The sequence below is a fragment of the Rhamphochromis sp. 'chilingali' genome (assembly GCF_963969265.1).
Source record: "Rhamphochromis sp. 'chilingali' genome assembly, chromosome: 14".
Taxonomy (NCBI): Eukaryota; Metazoa; Chordata; class Actinopteri; order Cichliformes; family Cichlidae; genus Rhamphochromis; species Rhamphochromis sp. 'chilingali'.
In genome coordinates, this window is record NC_137941.1 from 12536755 (window position 1) to 12563241 (window position 26487).

A 26487-nucleotide genomic window follows, 5' to 3' on the forward strand; every position below is an offset into this window, starting at 1 on the left:
TCTTTAACAAACTGGGGGTATCGATTTTCTCCTCAAATGTGACTTTGAAATTACTAAGCTACCTGTTAAACTCTCTGAATTCCATAAACAGGTCCTTCTGTATTGGAAAATTATATTTAAACATAATTTCACTCTACATAACAGCCCGATTTGGAACAATAGATATATACTGATGAATAGAAAATCTATTTTTATTCAAGATTGGTTCTAGAAAGGTGTTTGGGCAATTGCTCATTTTGTAGATGAGGAGGGACATGCTCTGACATCACGATTTTTGGCAAAAATTTAATATCCAATGTTCTAAAAGTAATTTTAATCGGGTTATAAAATCCATTCCATTGTCACTTAAAAACATAATCGTAAGTGATATAGTATATTCTGACATCTCCCCCAAGTTAAGGCAATTATATATAGATGGTATTCAGTTTTGTGATGTTAAATGCAATAATACATTTCTGAGATCTTCATTAAGGAGTCTTTATTCTCCAAATTTGCTTAGACGTAATTACATACTAAAAGATTATACCCTACTTCAACCCTACTTTACTGGAAAAACAACCTAAACCTGATGGTTAAATCTTTGACTTTAGTTAAAAAGAAAAAGGCTGCATTTTTTTGTTTCCTTTTCGGAAGATTTTGATTTAGTGAGTTAGTACTCTGTTAACTTTTATGACCCCGTCTTTGTATCTTCTTTTTCTTTGTACAAAGGTTGAAATTTGTATTTTCTGAATGTATAATATATTGTGCATTTTGTTGTATTTTGCTAATTTAAAAAAAAAAAGAAAAAAGAAAAAAAAAGAACATGCTAGGAAATGGGTGCAATGGAGACAAATGATTCACTGTCCCGGCGACCAGGCAGCCCAAGAAGAAAATTGCTATAAATTTAAATATTAAACTGAATTCAATTTAAGAGATCTTTTTCCATTTTTCTCACCGCCATATTCATCCATGTGGTGTCGCTGTGGGCGCTGGTATAGGCTTCTGTAGAAGGTCGGAGTTCATTGCGTTCGGAAGTAGCATGTAGTTGGATTTTCTGTATGCCTCTCAAGTGTATGGCTCACCTTAAATTACAACAGTGTGTTTGTTGTGTTTTGCATTTTCGGTTTTTACAGGGGGGCTAAGTGATTTTGGTAGGTTGTGACTAGTCTGTTATCTTCTGTGCTAGCTGACGTTAGCATGTTGTTGTCTAAAGCGGTGATGTTTTAGGACCAAACTCGTAAAAACCGTAACGTTAACAAATAATAACAATCAGTAAACAAATAATAATGCGCAGTTTGCACGTAATAACGTTAAATTAATCACGTTAACCAGATCGCTGTTTAGTTAAGTTCATAGCTTTCTAGCCTGCCGTCCTTCGGGATGAAGCGAAGACTTTAGCGTTAGCTTTCAGCTAATGTTACATTGAGTTTGCTAACGTTTGTGTAACCAGCTTCTGTGTCTCTGCAGCAATGACCACCATTGTACATGATACCACAGAGGCAGTGTGCCTCTCTGCTGACTACAACCTGTACCTCAAGCCTATTGCCAAAATGACCATCAGCGTGGCTTTGCCCCAGCTCAAGCTGCCAGGCAAAAGCATCTCCAACTGGGAGGTAATGGAGCGGGTGAAGGCCATGGTGGCTCCGGAGCAGTTTTCAGTCTTGCGAATCTCCAAGAGCACAATGGACTTCATCCGCTTTGAAGGTGAAGTGGAAAACAAAACTGTAGTCAAGAGCCTGCTAAGTCGTTTGGATGGGAAGAGCATCAAACTCAGTGGCTTTACTGATGTACTGAAGGTAAGGGTGAACAAATGTAGAGCATTGCAGTACTTATAATTAGTAACTGCATGGTTATTGGAGTCACTGGAGTTTGTTGTTGCTACTTAAATGTTCTGAATGTTTGTAACTCTTTGTCAATACATTGTAATTTGGCAGCTCAAAGAAATTACCTTGAAAATAAACAACTATCCAAAGGCAAGGCAGCTAGTTCTAAGTATTATAACATTATCTACCATAGATTGATTACAGGTTGAATTTAATTGCACTAATAAACCGACAGCAGAGTATATTTATGTCACCCTCTCATCATTAAGGTTCGTGCAGTAGAAAATAAAGTGGACTTCCCGACACGTCACGATTGGGATTCTTTTTTCCGTGATGCCAAAGACATGAATGAGACGCTACCAGGTGAGAGGCCTGACACCATCCACCTAGAAGGGCTTCCTTGCCGCTGGTTCAGTCAGAAGGACAGCCAGTACCCAGATCGGCCCTCAGAAGAAGCCCTCGTTGCAGTTTTCCAGACATTCGGCAAGGTGATTCACATTCATGTTTCTGTGTAGCTAAAAGGAAATTAAGCTTTTAATATTCACATTTTTAGTTCACAATTTTAAAAAAGAAGAAGATATAAGCAGTGCCTAACTAAACAACAAGAAACTAATAAATGTCGAAATAAAAAGTTAAGACATTAGTATTTTTTTATTTTTTTTTTTAAGGTACGAAATGTTGACATTCCCATGCTGGACCCATATAGAGAGGAAATGATGGGCAAGAACTTCAGCACATTCAGCTTTGGGGGCCATCTGAACTTTGAAGCGTATGTCCAGTATCAGGAATACTGTGGCTTCACGAAAGCCATGGACACTATGCGCAGCATGAAGCTGATGCTGAAAGGAGATGATGGAAAAGCCGTGGCTTGCAACATCAAGGTACTGCAGACTACAGTAGTGTCAAGCCTCTGCCTACACATATTAAAGCTGCTTTTATTTTCTACCTCTTAATTGATCAAACCAATCATTCCAGGACTTTTTTTTTAATCCATCTCCTAAAATGTTGTTTTCTTAATTATGTTCAGTCACTGCTGGGAGAGAAATTTCTTCGTACAAACTTTAAATGCCAGGGTTTTGAGAGAACTGGAGTTCAACTCATTATTAAGGTGTTCTAATGCAGTGCCCTTTCAAATATGGTTGTATTAACCATGCAGCCTTGGGAGGTTTGTTTGATAAACATGCTGATAAATGAATGATTCTATGTAATATAAAGAACCTCCTTTTCCATTCAGGCTACCAGTGAGTGTAGCTTTTTTTTTCTTCTTATATGAAAATGTTAAATGTACTGTGACAATAGCTTAAAACTTGTAGAGCAGAAAAGATGTTGTATTTGTAGCTGTGTCACTGGAATATTTGTTCATTATTCATTTATTTAAAATCTGTGTTGCCACAGTAATCTGCCATGGATGTAATATTTTTAGCTTTCAAATGAAGAGCTGGAATGACTGTTCCTGACTAAGCATGGTTATAAAATGTTGTAATCATAGTAAACCACTCTGAAATGTGTGAAGCACTTGAATAAGCCCTTAAACTCACCAATGGGTTAGTATTTAGTATTTATTTATTTATTGTCATTGTCAAGAACAATGAAATTGCGTTTGGGGCTTCCATACAACCCAACCCAATCAATCTGGTATTCTTGGATGATATTTTGTTTTGCTTTAGCCACTATCCCCTCCAAAGTTGGTTAAAGTACTGAATTAATAAAAATTTAAATACTTTTGTTTTGGGGTTTTTTGTGTGTATAATTTTACCAAAACAAAGACCATTTAGTTTAATAGCTACATTCAGTCAAACCAATGACGTCAACTGAAGTGCTCAGCTGTTTCGATATGAAAAGCTGTTGTGACAATTAACCTTCATATGATGTGCGTTTCTTATCCTCAGGTGACCTTTGACACAAGCAAGCACCTTAGCGATGCTTCTGTGAAGAAGAGAAACCTAGAGAGGATGAAGTTGCAGGAGCTGGAGAGGCAGAGAGAGGAGCAGAAACAACGAGAGAAGGAAAAAGAGGAGCGGCGTAAGGAAGAAGAGAGGTATGATGGAAGCCTACATAGGAACATGGACTAAAATTGGACTATATTGAAAAGTTAAACAGAAAAAATGTTAGGGGGAAAAAAAATAGAAATTCTGTTTAAACAACTTAATATGAGGAATAAAAAAATAAATAAATTGGGGGATTGATTTTCAGTATTTGATGGAGTTGGTGGCTTTTAAATGAACAACTTCATCACCTGGTTTGATAAGAGTTGACAAAAAGTTAACAATAAATATTCACAGAGCATATTAAACCACTTTTTCAGGAAACAAAAGGAATTGGAAGAGGAGGAGAGGGAAAGGAAGAAGGAGGAAAGATTACGGAAGCGAGAGCAAAAGTTGCGAGAGAGGGAGGAGCGCAAGAATCTGAAGAAAGTGAGGCGTCAGCAAGAGGAGGAGCAGAAGAAGCTGCAGATGAAGATTGCCTTGGAAGAGAGGAGACTGCTGTTGGCTCAGCGCAACTTGGAATCGATACGGCTCATTGCTGAGCTGCTGGCCAGGGCTAAGGTATCAATTTACACAATGCAACACTATACGCATCTGAATAAGTACTCTGCAGTCCCTGACAATGGTCCAGCAGAATGTTGCGTTTTATTGTTGAACCCCAATAGCTTAATCAATATTTAAGACTTCTGCAGTGTGTACAGCTCAACTTTAAATGTCTGTCCCCATATGAGTATTCATGTTGGATCTTTAAAATGTAACTATCTTGCTTTTCCATTTTTGTTTCTGAGAGTGATTATAATAGTGGAAGCTTATATTATTAATTGCAGAAGTTTCAAATGGTGAGATTGGCATATTTGCAAGTAATCCACATGTGACAGAGCCAGCCAGGCTGCTCTCTTTCAGACATTTTTTGCTATTCTTGGCTGTTTGGTAGTAGTGACAGTGATTATCCTTAATATTATCATTTTAGCCAGTGGTCCCCAACCCCCGGGCCACAGACCTGTTGTTTGGTACCGGGCCGCGAGAGTTGAGGCTCGGGTATGAAATCTATGGATTTCTGGGTTTTTATCGGTTTCTATCATTATGTTTTTAACCGTTTTTATCGTTAACTCTGTTTCCCTGGGTCTTTTCCCCTGTGTTATGAATAAATCTTCTTCTTTCTTTTTTTTTTTTTTTAGTACCGATACTGGTTTTCTTTTGTTGTATTTATCCGCGACACCTTAAAGGCTGGTCTGTGAAAATATTGTCAGACATAAACTGGTCCGTTGCACAAAAATGGTTGGGGACCGCTGATCTTAGGCACACAGCTCTGGCTGTGAGCAGCACCCCTATCTAATGCTTGTGAGGGGCAGTCAATCAGAAAAAAGTTGTGGTATCCTGAAAATACACCGGGTATGCGTGTTTGATGTAATGTCCCCAACCCAGTTTTGTTCTGTCTGTTGTTTGCACAGCTTCGGATCACACCAAGAGTTTTTTTTTTTTTTTTAAAAGTACTATTACAAGGAACATAGAGTGATGCGTTTGTATGCTGTGGTTTCAATTGGAGTTGCAAACAAAGTCTCAGCATTAAAGAGTGGGTAATATTAAAGCAAGAGGTGCTAAAGCGTCTTGTTTCAGACAGAGGATGAAATGGGAGATTGCACAGAGCACTGGTATAGAATCAGTTAGGGTTGTTTTGAACTGCGAATCACGCAAAGTTTCTGTTGCCTAATAAAAGTTGACTCGACCATGTCAGCATAAAGGAATAATTTTATTTTTTAGGAAAGGTGCTGTTTTTCTTCTTGCATAGATGTGAAATTTATTACTAAGCCCACTACAAGTTCACAGCCACAAATACACATGGCATATAACCCTTCAAAAAAGGGTTTGCTGTTGAGTTTAGGATTTTCACACTTATTAAAGGTACAAGACATCAGAAAAGCATTTGAGGACCTCATATAGGACTTTGATACATTGGGACAGAAAAAGTAAAATACTGATGACTAATGTCTCTAATTTGGATTTCATTTTGACAACCAGAGTACTGCATGTGTTGGGACTTGCACAATACAACTCCTGGGAAAGTGTTACTCCTGTGATACTTCCCCCCCAACCGACTCCTAAATCATATGCTTTCGTTTATCTTTTCTTTTGTGTTCTCCTCATCAGGCTTTGAAACAGGAGCAGCAGAAGAAAGAAAGGGCTGAGCGTGAAGAGCAGGAGAGGAAGGAGAAAGCTCGACAGGAGGAGGAATTGGCCCGTCTTCAGCAGTTGGAGGCCTGTCGCCGCAAGCAAGAGGAGGAGCTGCGGAGGGTGGAGGTGGAGAAAGAGCGAGCACTGGAGCTACAGCGGAGAGAGAAGGAGCTCAGGGAGCGACTGCTTTCCAACTTGCTGAAGAAAAACAGCAGCAAAGCTGCAGGCATCCAGGATCAGAGTGGCCCTGAAGTGACTGAGGATATCTGTAATCCAGATGATGTGATACTTGGGGTCCTGAGTGGGGTGAATGGATTGAAGGCAGCTGAAAGCAAAGAAAAGCAGATGTCCAAATCTGGTGCTCACTCCCGAGTTTCAGGGAAGAATAAATTAATGGAAGAAAGGAGAGAAGGGGAGGACAGAAAAAAGGACCGGGAGGGAAGAAGGGAAGACGTGTTTAGCAGCAAGCGCAGCAGGGAACGAGCACGAGACCATTCCCACAGGGAAAGGAGCTCTCACAGCCGAGGAAGGAGGCAACGGTCGCACAGCAGGAGGAGAAGGAGCTGCAGCCACCGAAGGAGGAGCTACAGTCATCATAGGAGCAGGAGGAGATATAGCCACAGCCACTGCAGCAGGAGCATAAGCTCCAGCAGAGAGAGGAGCTGGAGCAGCACTGAGAGGAGTTCCAGCAGAGGGAGGAGTCACAGGCATAGTCATCGCAGAGGCAGTGGCAGGAGCAGCGATAGAGGCAGGGACCGGAGGAGTCACAGTCATAGTCGACGATACAGGAGACACAGCAATAGCAGGGATAGGAGCCACTCCACACGGCGCTAAACTCATGGATGACAGTTATCATTTTATTCATTTGTACTCACCATTTCTGGACTGACATTTCAAGTTCAGCAAGTTTCAGAGAAGATTAGATACTTTTGGTTCCTCAGTTAGGTGAAGAACGTCCCAACTTTACAGACTGCATATGCAGGTGAACCTTAGTTGTTGCTGTGGATTTTTACCCAAGTTGTTCTCAGATTGATGTTGTTGACAACCTAAATTTTCACTATAATCAGTGTAGCATGTTCACAAAAATTAGTGATGCAAAATATAAACTTGACCTTTTTTCCCTTTCCTGGAAAATTATTTGTGTGTGAAGTAAAATGTATAAACTGGATTGAAGTACACTAAAACATAAATCTAAAAATTAATTCTAAAAAAGTGAGTTTTAAAGGGGTGATTGGACAAATTTAAGTTAAAGGCTATATCCTGGTCCACAGGTTATTACATCGACAGTCTGTTCTCTCATTAAAACATAAAACAATGACTGTGACGGATCAGTGAGTAACAGAGAGTTCAGACATGATTATTATTATTTTTGTCCAGATTTGTAGTCAGATTTTTAGAAAATAAGACACAGGATCTGATATTAATATACATAAGGTTTGTTCTAACAAGCACTTGCATGTTACAGTAGCTGCCGAACACTGTAAAGGTGACTACCAGCCATAACAAATGGCTGCTGCTCAATTACAGTGGGGGGGAGAGAATTCTCAAATGATGAAACGCATACCTGCTTTAAGACTGTAAGGTACAATGACTGGTTTTGTTATCATTTTTTTGTTGTTGTTAAGTACTGCTTATGTATTGGCTTTGTTGCTGATAATGGTTCAGAGAAAAACACAAACAGCTCTCTGTGACTGTGTCAACTTTGAATAACAGCACATAGTTTTAGTTAAAGAATTACTTTTGTGTACAATTCAAAGAACATTTTTGCTTTTGAAGTTGAATGACGTGATTTGATTTGTTTGAAGGCTTGATGTATTAAACCCAACTCTGCAGGTAGTGTACTTGCTCTTTCACAGTCAGATGTTGATCTAGAGTGCAAGTGATGGATTTGAGGCCTGTCTAGTTTCCTCAACACTTCACAAATCTTTGATAAAGCAGTTTCTTGGATGCATTTGTAAAAGTGTACTATGATGACGTTTCTCTTGCTTTTACAGACCAATTGTAGTGACAGGTAAATTTCTTCAACCTTACTAATTACTGTACAGACTGTTCTTGACATTTACTTGCTCAGAGGATGTCCAAGTTTTGCTGACACTTTGTCATTTGTACTTGTGTCAAAGCCTGTTTGTTCTCCATGTGCTCATGATCCACTAGAGCATGTCTTGCGCACATTGCAAGTTGTTTAAAATAAAAAAAAATTCAAGCTGAGCCCTTTTTGTTTGTTTTTTTTCTTTCCCTAGATAAACCTGCAATTTCCTTACTACAATGAACCTTAAATGGAAGGTTTAAAATCAAGTTTAGGATATTCTGCTACCTTTTTTCCTACTTATCATCAAAATGTAATATTTACATTTACAAAAAAATGTTCAGTCAGCCTGAGGCCTACAAAACATGCGATGCTGGTATTATGACATTTGTGGCTGTTTGAGGAACCAATTAGATTAAGCATGAGGACATGGCTTTAAACACAAACTCAGCCAGGATGGCTCACAGTCTCTGCTCTTTTTTTTTTTTTTTTTTTTTTTTTTTTTGCCTGTCCCGTTTGGCTCTTTTGCCATCAGAATTGTTGTCTAAAGGCAAAGAAAGATGCCCAACGGATTTACTTTACCAAATTGACCATCCCAGCTTTGCCGTAATGGTCCGTTTGATTCACCTTTTATTGTTTATTTTATTTTCACTTACTGAATACGGGACAGACTTGACTGGAGGAAAGAAGGGGAGAAAGAAAGAGGGAAAGAGAAACAGCTGAGAAGAGGGACGGGGGAGAAGGGCAAAAGACAAAAACCAACAGAATGAGCAGAAAAAAAATGCATATATCAATCACCTGGGTCACCTGCTGAGAAAGAAAAACGAAAACAAGCAGAAGAGAACAAGAGTAATAGAATAAACAACATCACAATGATATATGGGAATATGACAGTAAATACTAAATATTAAACATTATTGTGCAGCACATAAGATCAACAGAACACAGTGTGCTTTGAGGTAGGAGCCAAAAAGGGTGTAGTTTGTGGGTGTGATCACCCGTGTGTACACCTGTGAGCATGGACGCGCTTGTTTTTTGTTTTTTAAAAGGTTCCTTCATGTAATGATCTGCTAGAGGGTGTGGGGGGGCCACAGCCCCGTCCTCCAGGGTATGAAGCAGGTATGGAGGAGATCAAAACTCCAGACATCCAGAGGCCCCCAGAACACAAGAGACCAAGGAAGACCAACAGAGGGGCAGCCGCGCCACTGTCCCAGAAAGAGCTGAGGAGAGTCCCAGATGAGGGCTCACTCAGAAGCCAGGGGGAGTTGCAGTGACGCGCCCGTGAGCTCCACCGGCAGCCAGCCGTGCCCCGACTCCGCAGCAGCAGGGAGGCCCCACACTCCAGACCGCAGTCGGACGGCCAACTCCTCCTCCTAGCCCCCCCGCTCCAGCAGGTCGCAGAGAATGGGGGTGAGAGTCTCTGCTCTAATTCATCCCAAAGGTGTTCTTTTGGGTTGAGGTCAGGACTCTGTGCAGGCCAGTCAAGTTCTTCCACACATCCATGTCATTATGGACCTTGCTTTGTGCAGTGGTGCAAAGTCATGTTGAAACAAAATCTGATCTAAGACAAAGTCCATAGCTTTGTCTAAAAACTGGCTGATCAGAGCGCACTTTTTAATATACAAAAGTTAGCTAAACGTGTGCTAAAAATACATCTAGTGTTTTACAAAGCTTAATAACTAAGAGTGCGATACATGAAATCAGACACTGTGTCAGTTGTTGGGATAAGGTTGCTCATTATGGCTCTGACTGCAAATGTGGCCATCACACCCAGATTCAGGAGCAGAGTTGTCATTTCAAGGATCTGTTAGGTGGGTGGGGGCATTTGGCATCTGACAATGGGGACCAGTCATACAAAACAGCAACATCTGAGCACAATCCCGGGTGACTGAAATAATGTTTAGTGGTCGCAGTGGTCATGTCCTTGTCCAGTCACTTCCTATGGCTGTGGCTACAAGCCAGGTGTAGTGGGTGTGATATCCCCTGCTTGTATAACTATCATTTCTTGTTCCGCTGCAATGGTAATGGTTAATGATGTCTCTGTTGGGGAAAACTCCTCCCTGCACTCAGCATCAACAACAGACTGTCTCTCTTTAGTTCTTAACAAGATGGCTGACAAGTTTGGTTCATTTTGCTGCATCTGAAGTCTCGAGGGAACATCTGGAGCAACCTCAGCTGAGACTTTCCAGGCTGATTCCTTAGCATCAAACATAAGTAAGATGTGATAAGTTGGGAAGTGATCACGTTGACCGTTAACTTTGGTCTCAGTAACAGCCAGCAGGATTAAAGCTTTGTATTGATTTTTAACAACTTATAAAGAACAGGCAGATCTCCCAGCACCACAGGAAAAGGTCACGTCTGCAGCCTCAACATTCAGCAACTGACTCATCAGCATCCTTGTATAGTCCAGCACCTCCAGCCTCAACAGAAGAATGAGGCAGGAAACCCAGTCATATTTCTACAGGCTCTAATTTTCTCAAAGGTAAGGAGGACAGAAGGCTCAGTATTTTCTGCAAATTTTTGTAACCTTGGCTCATGAGCTTTTTGACTGACCTGTGGGAATACTGGCTCTCTTATTTTGTGGAGGGTGTCTTATCTTGGACCTGGTGGTGGTTTACCACCAGATCACAACTTCCTGTGGTTCTGGATCAGCTGAAGTGGTCTCTGGGAAGAGCAAGCCTGTGCTTTCTTCTGTAAGAGCTAAAACTGCTGAATTGCCTTAAAAACAGTTTTTGTCCTAGACTCTTGTTTCAATTTGACCTCCTGCTGTGGCATCAAGGCCCGGATGATTGTGGCTAGTTCCTTTAATGTTAGCTAGTTGATATCTTCATCCACTGCGTCTGGTGCCATATTAGAAACAAAAAAAGTAGAAAAATTATAGTTATAAAAAGAGAAAGGTGGCTGATCACTGCACTGCCACCATGTGTGAGTCGTGTAGTAGGTTTTGGAACAGGGCTTTATTTCCACTCCCCAAATAAAATACTTTTTCCAAAGTCAAGTATAGTTCTAGACCCTTAAAAGCGGTCAACTAAACTCAAGCTCTAATGAAGCACCAGGATACAAAATAACAAACAAACCAAGTATTGATCATTTTGGTACTGGCCAATTTAGGCAATCAAGTGGAACAAACACTGAAAACATATCCAATAACAAAGAAACAAAAACAAAAGCTTTTTTAATAGTTATTTATGTAAAAATCGCCATATTCAAAATAACTAATTCAGAAAGCAAAGAAAAATCAACAACGTATTTAAGTTAAATACTCCTCTCCCCATGATGTAGCAACACTTGGTATGTCCCAATTAGCGCTTCTTGTATGTAATAGTGCTCCAGTGGCAGGTAGAAGATTGTTTGGTACCAGCAGACCTCAGAACCCAAGCGGACCCTGGCACAGCTCTGGTAAAACAAGAGAAAACCCTTTGTCTGATGTAGTTTAACGTTGTTGAGCATAAAGTTAATCAAATGTGTGCACAACAGATAGAAAGTGCATTACATTAAATACAAAAAAAAATGGTACAAAACCGTACGTGTGCTGAATATGTTTGTAAGTGTAGTTTGTATCAGAAAATAAGGAGGCTCAGTTAGTTGTATTAAGTCTTGGTTGCTGGCTTTATATTTGTGTGGCTGCAAGTATGACCATCACGGATTGAATGATTAATGAAATTACAATGAATGTGTGCTTCTAAGAAATATATGGTGACATAGTATCACTTGAGTGCTAATGCATGAAATGTAAGCAGCACACTTTGCTCTTATGTCCTGTCAAAGAGCTGGCTATCCCACACTATTGGATTTGGGGTGATGAAATCTTTGTAGAAACTGGGTCTGGTATGAGAATGCAGTGGCTGAGCGAGAATGAACAAGGCAGCAGTATTTTCAGAGTTGTTTCTTTGTCTGACACACTGAGCCCATGCTCTAATCTAGGTTATCTGGCTGTAATCAGCTTAGCCCACTGCAACACTCGTTACTGCTGCTGGGTGGGCACGCTGTGTAGTTTTAGTCTGCCTCTTTTCTTACTGCCATTCATGCAAACCTCTTGCAGGTGTAACAACTGAGAAGGCACGTTTCTCTCTTGTCTGGAAGATCGATCTGTGGCAATGGCTGACGGTGGGAAAATGGTTCCAATTAAGGTGTCGCCTACTGCAGACGTGTACCCTAAAAGAATAATGGAGTATATCGAAGGCTTCCTGATCTCCAAGGTAACATATGTACATCGTATATGTATACAGGTCAAATGCAGACATGTGTTGGATTGTAAACTTGACATTTCAGTGGTGCATTAACTAATTGGTTAATTATGTAACACAAATTCCAACATAATAATCAGTACATCATCTATTAAACTATATAGGTCTTGATATCGAAAACCATCGTGTATATAGTGCAAAGATGCTGCATGCTGAAGCTTGTTGACTGGCAAATTACAGTATTTAAGAAACAAAATTAAAGGGTTCTGAAAGGAAAGTCGTTTTACTTCAAACACTTGTTTGAATAATTGGACCAAAAAATGCTGGAAATAATGTGAGCCAGAATGTCAGCAAAATTAATAACCTATGTTTGGTATGTTACTTCAAAACGGCAGGCATGTGCCCTTTTTTCCCCTTCACCAGTAGTCTGATATGTTATGTAGTTCATGCAGGACTTAGCAGCTCTGAGAGGAACTGGCCAAAAGTACTTTCATCTATATTAATCTGTGTAGATGAACCCAATCTTACCCAATAGAAGTTCATTAATAACATTCTTTAAAAGTCAATTTATTCTATTAACTTGCCTCTCCATTTATCTCTATTCTCTCTGCTCACTGACCTAGACATTGTTCACATCCTGCGAGCTGGGTGTGTTTGAGCTGTTATTGGGTTCAGAGCGCTCCCTGTCTGCAGCAGAGATCAGTCAGGCTGTGGGTGCGAGTCTGGATGGCACAGAGAGGCTGCTGGCTGCCTGCACTGGCATGCAGCTCCTCAATAGACACCAAGACGATGGGAAAGGTCAGCCGACACACATCAGTAATACAACTTAAGTGAGCCATGTAGCAGTTCTCATTGCTAATTGTCACTTAAGGTTGAACTAGTTTTAAATATGAATGTGGAAGAAAATTGGAATTTACAAGCCCACAATTTAACACTTGTGATCGATTATTGTAATTTATCTGTCTGGAGATTCACTTCCCCTTCTTCAGATATCACGTCATTTCAAATATGAAGTAAAAGGGTTGCATGCATTCATTCAGTAATTTACTCCACCCCTTCTCCCACCTGTCAGTGTCTTACAGTAACACTGAGCAGGCCAGGCTCTTTCTCACGCGCTCCAGTCCTTTGTCCCTCTACCAGTCCATCCATTACCATTCCAAAACAATCTACCTCTGCTGGCACTATCTGACTGATGCCGTCAGGTCAGTACACTGAACATCACCACATCACAAGCTTAGAAATGTATCCAGTGTCCAGGTTGAGAACTGCCATCCAATTTAAATTTTATCAAAATGTTTTTTAATGATCAAACCAATTTTCTAATTTGATTTTTCTCAATACTTGACAGACCACTTGTCAAGCACTTAGTGATATTTGTTGCTTATTAGATCATTACCTTTTTAGTCTTACAGCAGTAAGCTCTTCAGTTTCTATTAAACTGCCTATTTTATGTAAAAGATTTAATCTATGCTTTATATAGTGTTAGAAAATTGAACAATGCCCAGCACACTAAAGTACTTCTATAAACATTTAACTTTGACACATGCTTGGAGTTTAAGATTTAGTTTGAGAATAAAAGCATACCAAAGTGAGTTAGCAATGAGCTGTGAGAATGTAAGTTTTGACCTGTAGCTTAAGATTGTGGGCTGGATTTCCTGTGGGTTTTTTTTTAAAAACATAATCCTAAAATTGATTTGATTCTCATATCCGGTGGTGGGCTGCCAGCATATTTCAGGCAGTGTGACTGAATGAACTGTTGCTGTAGTTCATCTAAAATGGTGAAAAACCATTCACTGAAGATGCCAAAGGACAAAGACACTGATCAAAATGACTAATTTGATCTTGCAGGAGCTGAACGAAGCATGTGCCACTTACCAAATTGGGATATAATCTTATGAACTGACTGTGAAATGCTCACGTATCATAGGAGTTGAATATGATTAGTAAAGTCTCATGTAACCAGATAATTGCATGTTATGGTTGTCATATAAAGTAATTCTTTCTTTGCCTTATCCCAGAGAGGGAAGAACCCAGTATGAAAAGGCTTTTGGAGTCAGTTCTGGAGACCTGTTTGAAGCAATCTACAGGTGAGAAGCTCCCTTTGTGGTAAACAGACAAAATGCACACTTTACCACATTTGCATTCCATCCATGTCTCTCCATCTTGAGCCTGTCTGTCAGTTTTTTGTTTTCTTTTTTCTATTTACAAAAACTATCTGGAATTCATTTGAAGGCAGGTATTGTGTGAGACAGAGTGGGTGTGGACAGGCAGTGATGTGAGGAAGCTTGGGGCAAAGAGAATGCAACCGCCATTGTCCTTTAGGACTCGTGTGTTTATAGTATCTGGTGCCCACAGTTTTAACGCTTCACCAATCTGCGGTGTTCAGGGGTCACATGCAATAAAAATTCACACTTGGTTTGCTAATAGGTTTTGAGCGGTCTCCCTGAGGCCGTGCACTGTAAATCACTGCCAGAAACAAATGGCAATAAATAAAAATATAAATAAAACATCCTTATGGCATGATTTGCAAAACTGTGACAGTTTATTTTCCATAGGACTGAAAAGCACCAAAGTAAAGAGGTCTTTAGTGTAGTGAACCTGGGCACACATTAAGCAGATATCATAAAGCTAAATTTTCTTTGTACTTGCAGTTTTTAGCGTTTTGTACTCTGAAACTGCAGCTGATATAACTGAATAAACCTCATTAACAAGGATGCATGCAAAAACCATGAAGCATATGAGAGTAAAACAATACACCTTTGTGCTGATGACTCTGCAATTGAATGTTAATTGACTGTAAATGAAAATGCCCTACATGAGAGACTTTCTGCACCTGCACACAGTTTAATGTGGAGAAGCAGTAGTTTGTCCCAGCTGATTCCCCCTGTGAATACTGTGGGTAAATTGGTAAGGGGGAAAACAACCACTGAAATCGGTGCATTCTTGGAGTGCTGCAGCAGGGAGCAGGATGATTCAAAACTGGCTGGATGAGTCACTCCTGTTTACTCACAGCCATTTAACCAGTCATGTACTGCACCTGAATAATTTACAGCAAAGTCTCATCTAGAGCTCGAGTTCTTATACTTGAGAAAGCAGATGATTTGGAGCGAACAGGGGGTCTGGCTTTGGCTATCTGTGATACACATGCCCTTTAACAGTAAAACACTTTACTCTGAAGATGAGTTTTATTTGACTAGGAGGGTTTCAGAATCAAATTTCTTGTCTATTTGAGGATTGCATATAAAAGGAAACGATCACTGGCTGAATTTGTGCTTCTGCATGAAATTGACAGGAAATACAGATGTTGAAGCACTGAGCAAAACTGATTTCTCTAACTTGGTTATTTGAGTCCTTAATAAGATTGAGATTGTCACAATCATGGATTACTTGTAATGCTCTCACTGACTTGGGTTGGTTGTGGCTCCAAACATGAATGTTACCAGCAGGAAAGTTGTGCTGGTGAACAAACTATGAAGCATAATTCATAAAGCATAAGGCATCAGTTTGCCTTTTGAACTTTAATTTTGCTGCCATGATAAATGCCACTACAGTAGATCTGCAAATTGAAAATATGTGCCCCATCAGTATATTGTCTGGGCTCTAAAATGCAGACTAGCTTGCTGGAGTCCTGTGTGGAATCTGCATGTGCTGTCTGGGGATTCTGGCTTCCTCCCAGAGTCCAAAGATATGCATGCTGGAGTAACCAGTTCTGAACCTGTGTGATTGTACTTTATACTGGCTCCAGTATAATGGAAAATGGCTCGCATGTCTCCCATCAGCTGTCAGTGCAGGAATACACTGCAATAGTTTGTCAGAAAACATGACAACACTTGGTGAATCATATTTTAAACATTGCTGCTCAAACTATTCTATTGCAGCCAGGATGGCAGAAGCTGGAGCAACAGAAAGCCATTAGCTAGGTCTCCAGCAAGTGCAGAGATGATGGAGACTGGGGGATGCTGAATAATATAAGACACGTCATGCAGTTCTAATATCATGATGTGGACGAGGACAGAAAACCAGGCTAAGCACATTTTACTCAATAGAACTAGAGATGGGATGAGAGTTCAAGTAAATGTATTCCTCATGAAGGAAAACGACTGAAGATTGTCGTTGGGGGGGCATTCATCATTCTATACCCCAAATGTTTTCAAATTGAAGATGACAGTCTGCTGTTTGACCTCACAGTCAATTCATCTTTTCCCATCCAGTGCAGTCAGTGTCTGAAGCAACAATGATTCACTTTCAAAGTTACTCTTGAGGTCACTGTGTCGTCTGAAGCTGGTTTGTGCGTCAGATGGAAGTGGCTTTTGCTACCCTGAAGTTTGGATAAATTCTGTTACAAACTGGAGGCTGTTTGTATGCACAGTGCCCTCATGGCAGGGTGGAGTGCTGGTTGATGAGGTGGAGACTCCTCAGAGCAGCAGCAGTCACCACAGGCTCTTCTGTTCTGCCTCACCCTGTCTCGCACGCACACAACATGGTGTCCCCACAGGGCAAGACTTTGTACAAGAGGGTGTGTGTGTGTGGCAGCAAGACGCCTCCTTTAGGCGATCGCTTGCAGAAAATGAAACTTTTCCTACAATGCATTGAGACGACGAAAGTATTACCAATGTTTCTCGTGTGTGTGTGTGTGTGTGTGTGTGTGTGTGTGTAGGTCTGATGAGGAAATGGTGAAATTTATGCAGTTAATGCACTCCATCTGGAACATCTGTGGTAAGGATGTGGTCACAGCCTTTGACCTTTCCCCCTTCAAAGTCATCTGCGACCTTGGAGGTAAGTTTTCATCAGATTTCCATAAGTCCGTCCAAGTTTGTCTTAACTGAGCAGCTGCTGGGTCAGCCGCACATTTGCAGTGTACGCATCTTTGATCTCCCCACACCTTCTGAGTCAAAGACTTCATTTACCTTTTAGTAACCATGTCTTGGATCTGATAGGATCTGGAAGAAAAAACCTGCGGGAACAACAAAGATGTTTAAACAGAGTCATTCCTTAAAAATATTAGGTCAGCTTGAATTCGAGGCAACCCGATCTCAGTTTGTATTAAACATTATTTATTTATTGGAATAATTTCGGCAGCTGAAAGAAGACATGGAATGAGTTAATTGGCAACAGGTCGTTAAGATTGAAAAACTGGCCACCTTCTGTGAAGCTCAGCTAGGATGCTCCTTTATACTCTGTTTTGCAAAGAATTACATTTGCAAACTGGAAAAATCTCAGACTATTCCTCAATGTCAAGACTTTGAACATCTACAGTATAACAGAACCAGCATCTGGGTTAATCTCCTCACAGGCCAAAACTTGGTATTTGTTAGCTGCGATGGTGGTTTAATTTCTTAGAGCCTGATTTGACTTATTTGCTGGCATTTTCTGAGTCATACTTGTTAAAATCTGTAATTCTCCTTGGAAAAATATGAATGAAAGAGAAACCATCTGGCTTATCAGCACTCTTTTCAAATGCCTTCATCTGTGATGATATGAGGGTGGATTAGTATCTGTACTATTGGTAACTTCCAAATCTGGAAAATGAGAATCTGTGCTGAAAAGCAGATGCGCTCCTTAAGAGGTCTTTCAGGGAAGGCCTTCTACATTTCAGTAAGATGATGCCAGACCACATTTTCAATCTATTACAACATCAGTGCAGTGCCTACCAAAACACTTGACTCATTAAACAAAATGCAGATTTCCAGGGTTAGGCAGCTAGAATCTCATTCCAGACAAGACTGGAACAAATATTTTTACACTTTACACACCATCTAACATTTTGGTGGATTGTATTTAACTTGATTCTACAGGTATGGAGACGCATGACAAATGTATATCCTATTACCCCTATCACAAGAAGTTCCCCACAAACTAGAATTGGGCATAAGCCAGTAAATACAATTGTAACAACTGTTGAACTGAACAGCTTGTGTGCCTTTTTTTAAAAATATATGTGAAACTAGACACTGCTCACAGCAGTCACCTGTCTTTGGATACTTGAAAGGAAGCTTTCTTCACTGTTCTGCGTGTACTGCTTTAAGTCAGATTTATTCATAGCGTCTTTTGAATAGCAGGTTTCTTACAAAATGCTTTACAAGGAGAGCAAATGGCACAATGAATAAACTTTGAGGGAGAGAAATACTGAACAAACACAATAAGAACAGAGCTTGTAAAGCTATGCAGGAAAGCCAACCAACAATGGAACAGATCAAAAAGAAGCATGGAGGAACAAATAAAAGGGTAGTCACAGGAGTTTTCTATCCTAAAAATACTATGAATAAAAGCTGGAAAAGGCTTTTGTCTGAGATATTGAGTCTGTTGCCATCATGTGAATCAAGCTGAGCTAGGAGGTCAGTGTATTCTCAGCTCTGTACTTGTACTGGGTGATATTACAATGCACCAATTGAATTCAGGTGGCTCTGCCCACTGACAATGTGGTGCTTGCATTAAAATGTTGATGCTTATCCCTGAAAGTCCAGTATTCATGTTTAAGAGAATCTGCGCTGTACAAACTGGGTGAACTACTAAACAGACACTGAACGCATACTGACCTTTAGTTCACTGAGAACAGATGCAGCATCTACTTTGACTATTGCTGTACCACAGGTGGCTGCATTGTAGCACCACTACTGACCACATAGGGGTGCTGTGAAGCCAATAAAAGAACAACTTCTCCCACATGGAACCCTACATGTGTACAGTGTTTTACCCACCCCTCTGTGGCTTTCTCAGCATGGGCTTGTATGTTCATGCTTATGCATGATGCTGCATCCCTGAAAAGTGTGTGCTTGGGGAAATAGTAGGAGCCTCAAGGGCACGACTGCAGCATCCCATCTAGACAGTCTCACACAGCATCTGTTGTGTCTGTGCACACCTGCTGCTCAGGAGCTCTTTCTGTCCAGCACTCTGTCAACTAGTTGATTTGGTTTGGATTACAAACCACTGTGTGCACATCTCTGGAAAGAGCCTTCCCTGGGTTTATTTACATTGATTTTAATGTGACATTTAATGGCAATTTAAAAGGCATGTTTTTGTTTAAAATGGATGATCAACTTAAAGGTTACAACCACTGTTAAACCTCTAAAATGTAAACTGCCATCTAGGCAAGACATCTCTCTATATATCCCCCCCCAAGGGAATCTCTCTAATGAGAGACTTGCAGAATAAGGTTTTAAGAAACACTATTATAAACAGTAATGAAAATTATGACAAAACTAGGAAAGGAACAAAAACAAGCCCACCATAGCTTGTTAGTGTTTGCAGTTTACAGCTGTTGAAATGTCTGCTTCTAGGCTATGCCACTAATGTATGAAACATATCAGGAGGTAGTCGCAGCAAAAAAGAAAGCAAGTTATATTTTCATCTTTATGTGGCCAAGTTAACTAAATCAAATTCATTGGGCTGACAAATTAGCCCAATTGTGGGAATTGGTTTGCATGTATACATTTGGGCATTTGTGCTGATCTGAAACTGGTTTGGTAGTGCTGGCTCTGATTGTAGACAGGACATTCAAAAGTAGACAAATCTTTGTGGGGAAAACATCATTTTCTACTCTGCTGTGGGGATATGAATGTTAAGTCACATGTCTTCACTATAAACGACATGTGAGCTGTGTCCCAAACCCTGACAACATTCAAAGTGAATGAGGTTCATTTGGTCTATTAGACGAAACTAAATTTGACTCCTAGGTAAACGCCTACAAAAAACTAATTGTTTCCTTTTGATCAATGGTAACTGCATAACAAGCAAACTGAAACCTTTCAAGCTACTTTCATGTTAATCAATTTGTTTCTCTGCAAATGCATTTTAAGACATCAGAATATGGACAGGGTGTTTTAATGTTAGACTGCAAACAAAATCTCAAAGTATTAAGGAAATGCCACTTAAAGCAGCAGTGTCATTCTGATGACTTTCCTGAAATTAAATTGGTTCATCCATAAATTTGAGGCAACTCCAAATGACAGGCAGTCAAATATTTGCATCTTAAGGCCAATATATCCTCACCTCCAACCCCTAGCATGGCTCCACTTCAATCTGCACACTCGTCAATATGCATCTCTCTGGGGTGTATTAGGCCTTCCCCAAAGGAAATCCTCTTCAGCTCCATTCCCCAGCTTGAAAAAGACCTTCTGGTTTCTAAAGGAAAAATGTAATTATGCTGAAGCTTGTTCTGAAAGCTGCTCCAGAGCAACAGAGGCATTACTTGACTGTTCACAGGCTGAGCAGTACTCCCCATTGTGAGGTATGTGCAAAATAAAGTTGCCCCTTCTGTGACTGCATTGGATGCAGATGTAGTCAACAATATCCAGCTGACACAATACTGCTGGGGTGCAAACCAGAATGAGTTTGGATTTAAACTGTCCAATGAACAAAACTCCATGAGAATAAAATCCTAATTCTTTATGATTTTTATTTAAATGACCATGTGGATAAAAATTCAGGAAACTTGCACTCATGACATTGACTAGTTTAAAATGCAGCAATAACTGTTGCATTGCTATAATCTGAAACCGTCATCAAAGGATTTCATTAACAAACTGAGACAGTCGGGTCAGCTGGGGAGGACTCCAACAGCATATTGTGTTTGGGTTTTGCTTCCCCTTGTTGCTCTTTGATTTTTCTCCTCTACTGACCCCTGTTTGATGTGAGCCAAATATGGTATTAGGTGGGTGTTTGTAGGGGCTATAGAAAGCTGTGTAAGAATACAATATAGCAGCAACAACTCATACTAGGAGGAAGGCTCTACAGGGCTAGATGGTTTGGCATATATGCCCACAAACACCAGCCGGAGTCTGATTGCCTTTGTAGGTTTGTGTAAAGTGAAATCCTTTGATCCTGTATTCTACCTCACTGTCTCACTCTGTCTCATTCATACATTCTCTAACTTTCTCTTGTCCAATCTTTCCATATCGGTCACTCTGAATTTTTAAATTCAGTTTGCTTTGAGGCATAATTGATGGTAATGATGCTGCCAACGCCTGAAGTTGAAGGATTCATATTTTCACATTAAGTCATTGTTTCCACCCATGTGCACGTTTGTTCATTTCCTCAATTCAAAGCCTCTTCCCATCTCATAAAGTCTGATTTTCAGTCAAGGTTCTCAGAGGAACACTAATGGCTTCTTTTGAACTCCTAAATGCTAATTTCATGTTAAAATGCACACCGAGGATGCCTGCATGCTCATGTTTAGCTGATCTAAAAATTTGCTTGCTCATCATATCCTCACTGGTGGAAGGGTTTGACCTACTAATGGCACTAAAGGAAAAGTTGGACCGTCACCAAAGTGGAAAACAAAGTAATCCTCTATGCACTTGAAACATTTGTTTATCCAGTCTAAAGAGACTTCAATGATGAAATGAACTGCTGTGGAATTTGTGCACTGACTGTTGCTTGAGAGAACAGGCAGCTTTCATAGCTAAAAATGATTTCAAATGAATTCCAGCATAAAGGTTGATATTCAGAAGTCTAATCAGACTAAAACTGATTAGTCAAATCAAGTAATTTGTTCTGCTCTGCTTTATTGGCATGAATGTTAGCTGAACCATATTCCCAAAGCCACCGCATACAAATCATGCAAATAACCAGATTCTACCTGAAAGCATCTGTTCCGCTTGTATGACTGCACTTTTGAGTGATGCAGTCCTTTTAATGAAGACTGCATTCATTGTGCTGCAACTAACGGTAATTCTCCCTCTCCAGGCTGCAGTGGGGCATTAGCCAAGCACTGCACGTCAGCCTACCCAGAATGCACTGTGACAATCTTTGACCTTCCCAAGGTGGTGCACATGTCCAAGGAACACTTTATCAAGGAGGATGACCAGAGGATAAGCTTTCATGAAGGTAACACCATTATTACTTGGCAAAACCCCTGATGGATGCAGGAATAAGTCTCAATATAACATGTGTTTCTGTTATGTTTTTCTTTCCCTTTTCTTCTCAATAGACTGGTGTCTATAACATAATTCACATGTTATTGACAAGCAGTCTACATTTGGATACACTCTGAGCTCTTGTGTTTACATGTGGTTTTAAAAGGACTCATTATCTCAGTTCTGCTGCATTTTGATAAGATCTAAATATGCAAATTACATAAACAGAGCAAGGGGTTGTCAACAAAACTGGCTGATACTAAGGTTATGGAAATTAAAGACAGGAGCTATGTGACCATCCCAATGAAATGGCAATGAGGGTTTTGTGTAGATAAAACTTTTTCTTCAGTTCTTACCCAAAAGACATCAGTGAACTATTTCATTTTTCTAGTTGACATGTTTCCTTGTTCACAAAACATGGATTCTAATTTGAATATTTTTTCATGATTCTGTTTGAGTGACTTTTGCGAAAACGAATTCTCCAGCTTTTTTTTTTTTTTTTTTTTTTTTATAGAAAATAGTTGAAGGTAAACAAAAGCAGACATTTGGTTGTTTTTCAGCAAGTTGACTTCACCTGCATAATATCCAGCTCGGTATCCATGTCGGCCAACTCTAAATATACACTCACTGGCTACTTTGTTGGGTACACATGGGAGGCTGTGGTGTTTCAGTGATGCTTAGTTGGTACTAAAGGGCCCAAAGGGTGTCAAGCAAATATCTCATACACATGACATCAGTCTGAACCACTGATCCAAAGCAGGATTCAATTTTATTTATACAGCGCCAAATCACAACAACAGTCGCCTCAAGGTGCTTTATATTATAAGGTAGACTCTACAATAATGCAGAGGAACCCCCCCCCCCAAATCATATGACCCCTATGAGCAAGCACTTTGGTGACAGTGAGAAGGGAAAACTCCCTTTTAACAGGAAGAAACCTCTGGCAGAACCAGGCTCAGGGAGGGGCCGATGCCTGCGGCGAAGCGTTTGGGGGGGAGAGAGAAGGAAGACAGGATAATAGATATGCTGTGGAAGAGAGCCAGCGATTAATAACAAGTATGATTCAGTGCAGAGAGGTCTTGAATCATAGGATGGGTTCATGCTTTCATGTTTACCAAGTTCTGTGCCTACCCTTCACAGTAGATCAGCATTTTTGGAATGCTCAAACCAGCCTGTTTGACACAAATGGCTGCTGCATTCAAATCCTTTCTCCAACATTTCTGATGTTTGAACTTCAGCAGGGACAATGTCTAATTGGATAAAAGCATTAAGTTGTGATTGGCTGTCTAGAGATTTAACAAATAGCTGAACAGGTGTACCTAACAAAATGCCCAGTAAGTCTGAACCATATTGGCCTGTAATGCCTGTCATTACTGCAAAATGTCTTAAAATCACTGATCTCAAAACAAGCAGAATGAGAATTTTGATGTCATCAAATGAGTCTGCCATTCTCCCAGAGTTTGTGTGGCATGCTGGAAAACATTGGGTAGAATACTAATTGTTTTTTTTTGTTTTTTACTTCCTGCTTCCTTTTTTAATGTATATTGTTACCTTCAGCACAGCAGCTATTGTAAGGCAGAGCGCAGGTTTGCAGCAGATGGCAATCTTAAACCCAGACACAAAACTGCTTCCTGCTGTTTTCCTAGCCATCATGGTGTTGAGCACAATGGAAGCTGTGACATGGCCTTTTTAGGAGTGTTGGCCTCAGTGTGCTTTATTTCATAACTTGCAAATATGCCGACACTCTTACAATGGGCATAGAAAAAAAATAGTTACTGCTTGCACACTGATATTACAGAAACGGTGCTGTGTTGGCAGGAAAATAATTTTTCCCTGATAACTATCAGCACAAGACAGCAGCTGGAGATATGCTCTAGTAATTTTTAGGTTGCATGCATTTTATAACTGACAATCCTTTAGTAGTAATTAGGTTTGAGAATGTAAACCACTAAACGAATCATGTCTTACTACTTGAAGGCTTGTCAACAGAATTATTAATTACATGGAATAATTAAATCAAAGGGAAGCACTCGGCCTAGTTTGAGTCACTAACTTGACATGCTCGTTCCACCAACACGTATCAAATGTACACTTTTAATCATGGCCGCTCTGTTTACATTTCTGCTGCATGTCTAGATGCATATGGCTCACGTGTTCAGGAGAATCCTTTCCACTTTAGCATTGACTTATAGGGTTAAATTCAGAGCCTAGAACTCCCATTCACATAATCTATTCATCAGAACTGGATGACTGAAATGCAGCTGTGTCTTAGGAATTCAATGGAGGGAGTTTTAAAATGTTCATATGGATGGATGTGTTTTTTCTTTCTTTCTCAGGGGACTTCTTCAAAGACTCTCTACCAGAAGCTGAACTCTATATTCTGGCAAGAATCCTCCATGACTGGACAGACGAACGCTGCGTAGAGCTACTCCAGAGAATCTATAAAGCCTGCAAACCAGGTCTGAGCATATCTGAGTGTGAAAGGGATGAGCGCCTTTTTTTTTTTTTTTTTTTTTTTTTCCTCATCTGCTTGAAATGAGAGCAGATTGTATCCCACAATGCAGCTGATCCCAGAGAAATCTGTCCTTCTGACTCTGATCAAAGTCAGACACAAAGCAGCCGACGCTATCACAGAGCAGAGAGGGCAGCAAAAGAAAAATGAGAAAGTCGGGATGGTGAATAGTGTCACAGTGCCAGCTTACAGAAGGAAGTGGGGTTTAAAAGCAGACCTGGGCTCAGATTTGGCTTATGCCAGTCATTAACCATAATCATCATCTGAAAGGTGGCCTGATGTAGCAACACCTAGTAGGGATCATCACATTGGATCGATTGGTTTAACGTGTGTGGTTATTTTGTTTTTTTGGTTTTGCAAACCTGTCTCCAAGCTTTGCCAGGACACTTTATTTAAAGGGGGGAAAGAACTGAAGCAGGTATTTTTATCCCTGCTATAGGAGGTGCTGTGCTGGTGGTGGAGGCGCTGCTCAGTGAGGATGGTTCTGGCCCGCTTACAGCTCAGCTTTACTCCCTGAACATGCTGGTGCAGACGGAGGGCAGAGAGAGGACAGATGTTCAGTATGCTGCCCTGTTGACTGCTGCCGGATTCACCAACATCCAGCACTGCCTCACTGGGAAGATCTATGATGCGGTGCTGGGACACAAAAAGGCATAAGATGAAGGGGGGGGGGGGGGAAATCACATCCCTTTCCTGTGTTTTCACTTTTCCCATGAAATTTCAAAATGAATAAATTCTTCAGCATGACTACAGCGTCGCATTTCTGATTGCATAATCAAAGGTTTGACTCTAGATATTTAAACTAATGTCCTTGTTTTGGACATTAATCTGTATGACAGGAAATTTCATCAAGTTTCTTAGAAAGAACAAAAGGTGCCCTGCATGCCACTAGTAAGGACCATAAAGAAGCTGAAAAGGTCTCAGAAACAAAGCTAAGGCTTGTCTCCAAATTGGAAACTTTATCTCCAGACTGTTTAATCTGAATAGTCTCATTTTAAATCCTGTCTCTATTCGGCGCTCCCAGTGAAAATCTTAAGATCTTCAGCTCTCCCTTTTGTCACTCCCTCCAAACCACACATCATAGCAGGGGTGTCTATCATCTTGCAAACCTTCCCTTTCACCTTTGTTGCCATTCTTTCACAGATCACCCTTGACACTCATCTTCACCCACTACATCCTGCCTGTACTCTTTACCTGTTGCATTGTCATTGACACTAGGTATTTAAACGCCTTCCCCACCTCTTGCTTCAACTGAGCCATCTTTTTTTTTTTTTTCTTTCCCCAGCGTATACCTCCACTTTTTCCATCTGCTCCCTACCCTTATGTCATCTGTGAATGTCAAAGCTGATGGAGAGTCTTACCTAACCTCTGCTTTTAACCTGATATATCCCCCCTAAGATTTTACTTTCCTAAAACCTTAAATTGTATTTAAGGTAATCTGGATATTGTGCTTTATGAATAAAATCCAGTGAGCTTTAAAGCAAGCTGTAGCAGCAGATACTAGAACTGGTAAAACTAAACAGTCCGATCTAGCAAAGTAGACTTGTTAAGCTGAAACTGTTCACTTTTTAAAGTTATGCTATTGTAAGCATATATATCTGGAAATTAAAAATGAGGGTATAAAGGCAGTTTTGTATGTTAAGTGTCAATACATCTGATGCATTGACACTTGCATGTGTGTATATACTGTAGTTCTCTCCCAAAGTATTTATATAAAAAGAAAAAATGCTGGTAGAAGAAATAGTTTGGTTTAATCATTTAATAGAAGTTAATGGGATATTGAATAGCTACTGAATGCAGATGAAGCCAGAAGATTATCAGAACATAAAATACAGTTTTATAGACTAATTCTTCAGTGGGTTGGCTCATCATTGAAATCAGTAAAGAAGTGCCAGTTAAACACATTAGTTGGAGGAAGGGCAGTTAGAATAGCTCTGCAGATTGGAGCA

At 40.2% G+C, this 26487-nt stretch overlaps 2 protein-coding genes across 4 annotated transcripts; both read left to right on the plus strand.

Annotated features, from left to right (window-relative positions):
• The first annotated feature begins 992 nt into the window (after positions 1 to 992).
• akap17a (A kinase (PRKA) anchor protein 17A) lies at positions 993 to 8161 on the plus strand. Of its 2 annotated transcripts, XM_080902339.1 has the most exons (8): positions 993 to 1130; positions 1447 to 1775; positions 1914 to 1952; positions 2072 to 2290; positions 2471 to 2683; positions 3692 to 3840; positions 4108 to 4348; positions 5936 to 8161. In XM_080902339.1, exons 2-8 carry the CDS (start codon positions 1449 to 1451, stop codon positions 6791 to 6793), a joined length of 2046 nt encoding a protein of 681 aa, XP_080758465.1. In that variant the 5' UTR covers positions 993 to 1130; positions 1447 to 1448; the 3' UTR covers positions 6794 to 8161. The 2 variants fall into 2 exon arrangements, with proteins under 2 accessions (XP_080758465.1, XP_080758466.1); XM_080902340.1 differs by lacking the exon at positions 1914 to 1952.
• Positions 8162 to 11319: 3158 nt separating this feature from the next.
• Positions 11320 to 25202, plus strand: asmt (acetylserotonin O-methyltransferase). 2 transcript variants are annotated; one of them, XM_080903362.1, is made up of 9 exons: positions 11320 to 11384; positions 12028 to 12184; positions 12796 to 12970; positions 13245 to 13374; positions 14191 to 14259; positions 16830 to 16948; positions 21857 to 21997; positions 24363 to 24485; positions 24978 to 25202. In XM_080903362.1, the coding sequence occupies exons 2-9, from the start codon at positions 12083 to 12085 to the stop codon at positions 25193 to 25195; spliced, it is 1077 nt and encodes a 358-aa protein (XP_080759488.1). In that variant the 5' UTR covers positions 11320 to 11384; positions 12028 to 12082; the 3' UTR covers positions 25196 to 25202. The 2 variants fall into 2 exon arrangements, with proteins under 2 accessions (XP_080759488.1, XP_080759489.1); XM_080903363.1 differs by having other exon boundaries at positions 11359 to 11384; positions 12069 to 12184.
• The last annotated feature ends 1285 nt before the right edge of the window (positions 25203 to 26487 follow it).

Coding starts and splice junctions, on each gene's coding strand:
- akap17a (XM_080902339.1), top strand. CDS start 1,449: ATGACCACCATTGTACATGATACCACAGAGGCAGTGTGCCTCTCTGCT. Junction 1,776..1,913: donor GCTTTACTGATGTACTGAAG/GTAAGGGTGAAC, acceptor GTAATTTGGCAG/CTCAAAGAAATTACCTTGAA. Junction 4,349..5,935: donor AGCTGCTGGCCAGGGCTAAG/GTATCAATTTAC, acceptor TCTCCTCATCAG/GCTTTGAAACAGGAGCAGCA.
- asmt (XM_080903362.1), top strand. CDS start 12,083: ATGGCTGACGGTGGGAAAATGGTTCCAATTAAGGTGTCGCCTACTGCA. Junction 12,185..12,795: donor AAGGCTTCCTGATCTCCAAG/GTAACATATGTA, acceptor TCACTGACCTAG/ACATTGTTCACATCCTGCGA. Junction 16,949..21,856: donor AGTCATCTGCGACCTTGGAG/GTAAGTTTTCAT, acceptor CTCCCTCTCCAG/GCTGCAGTGGGGCATTAGCC.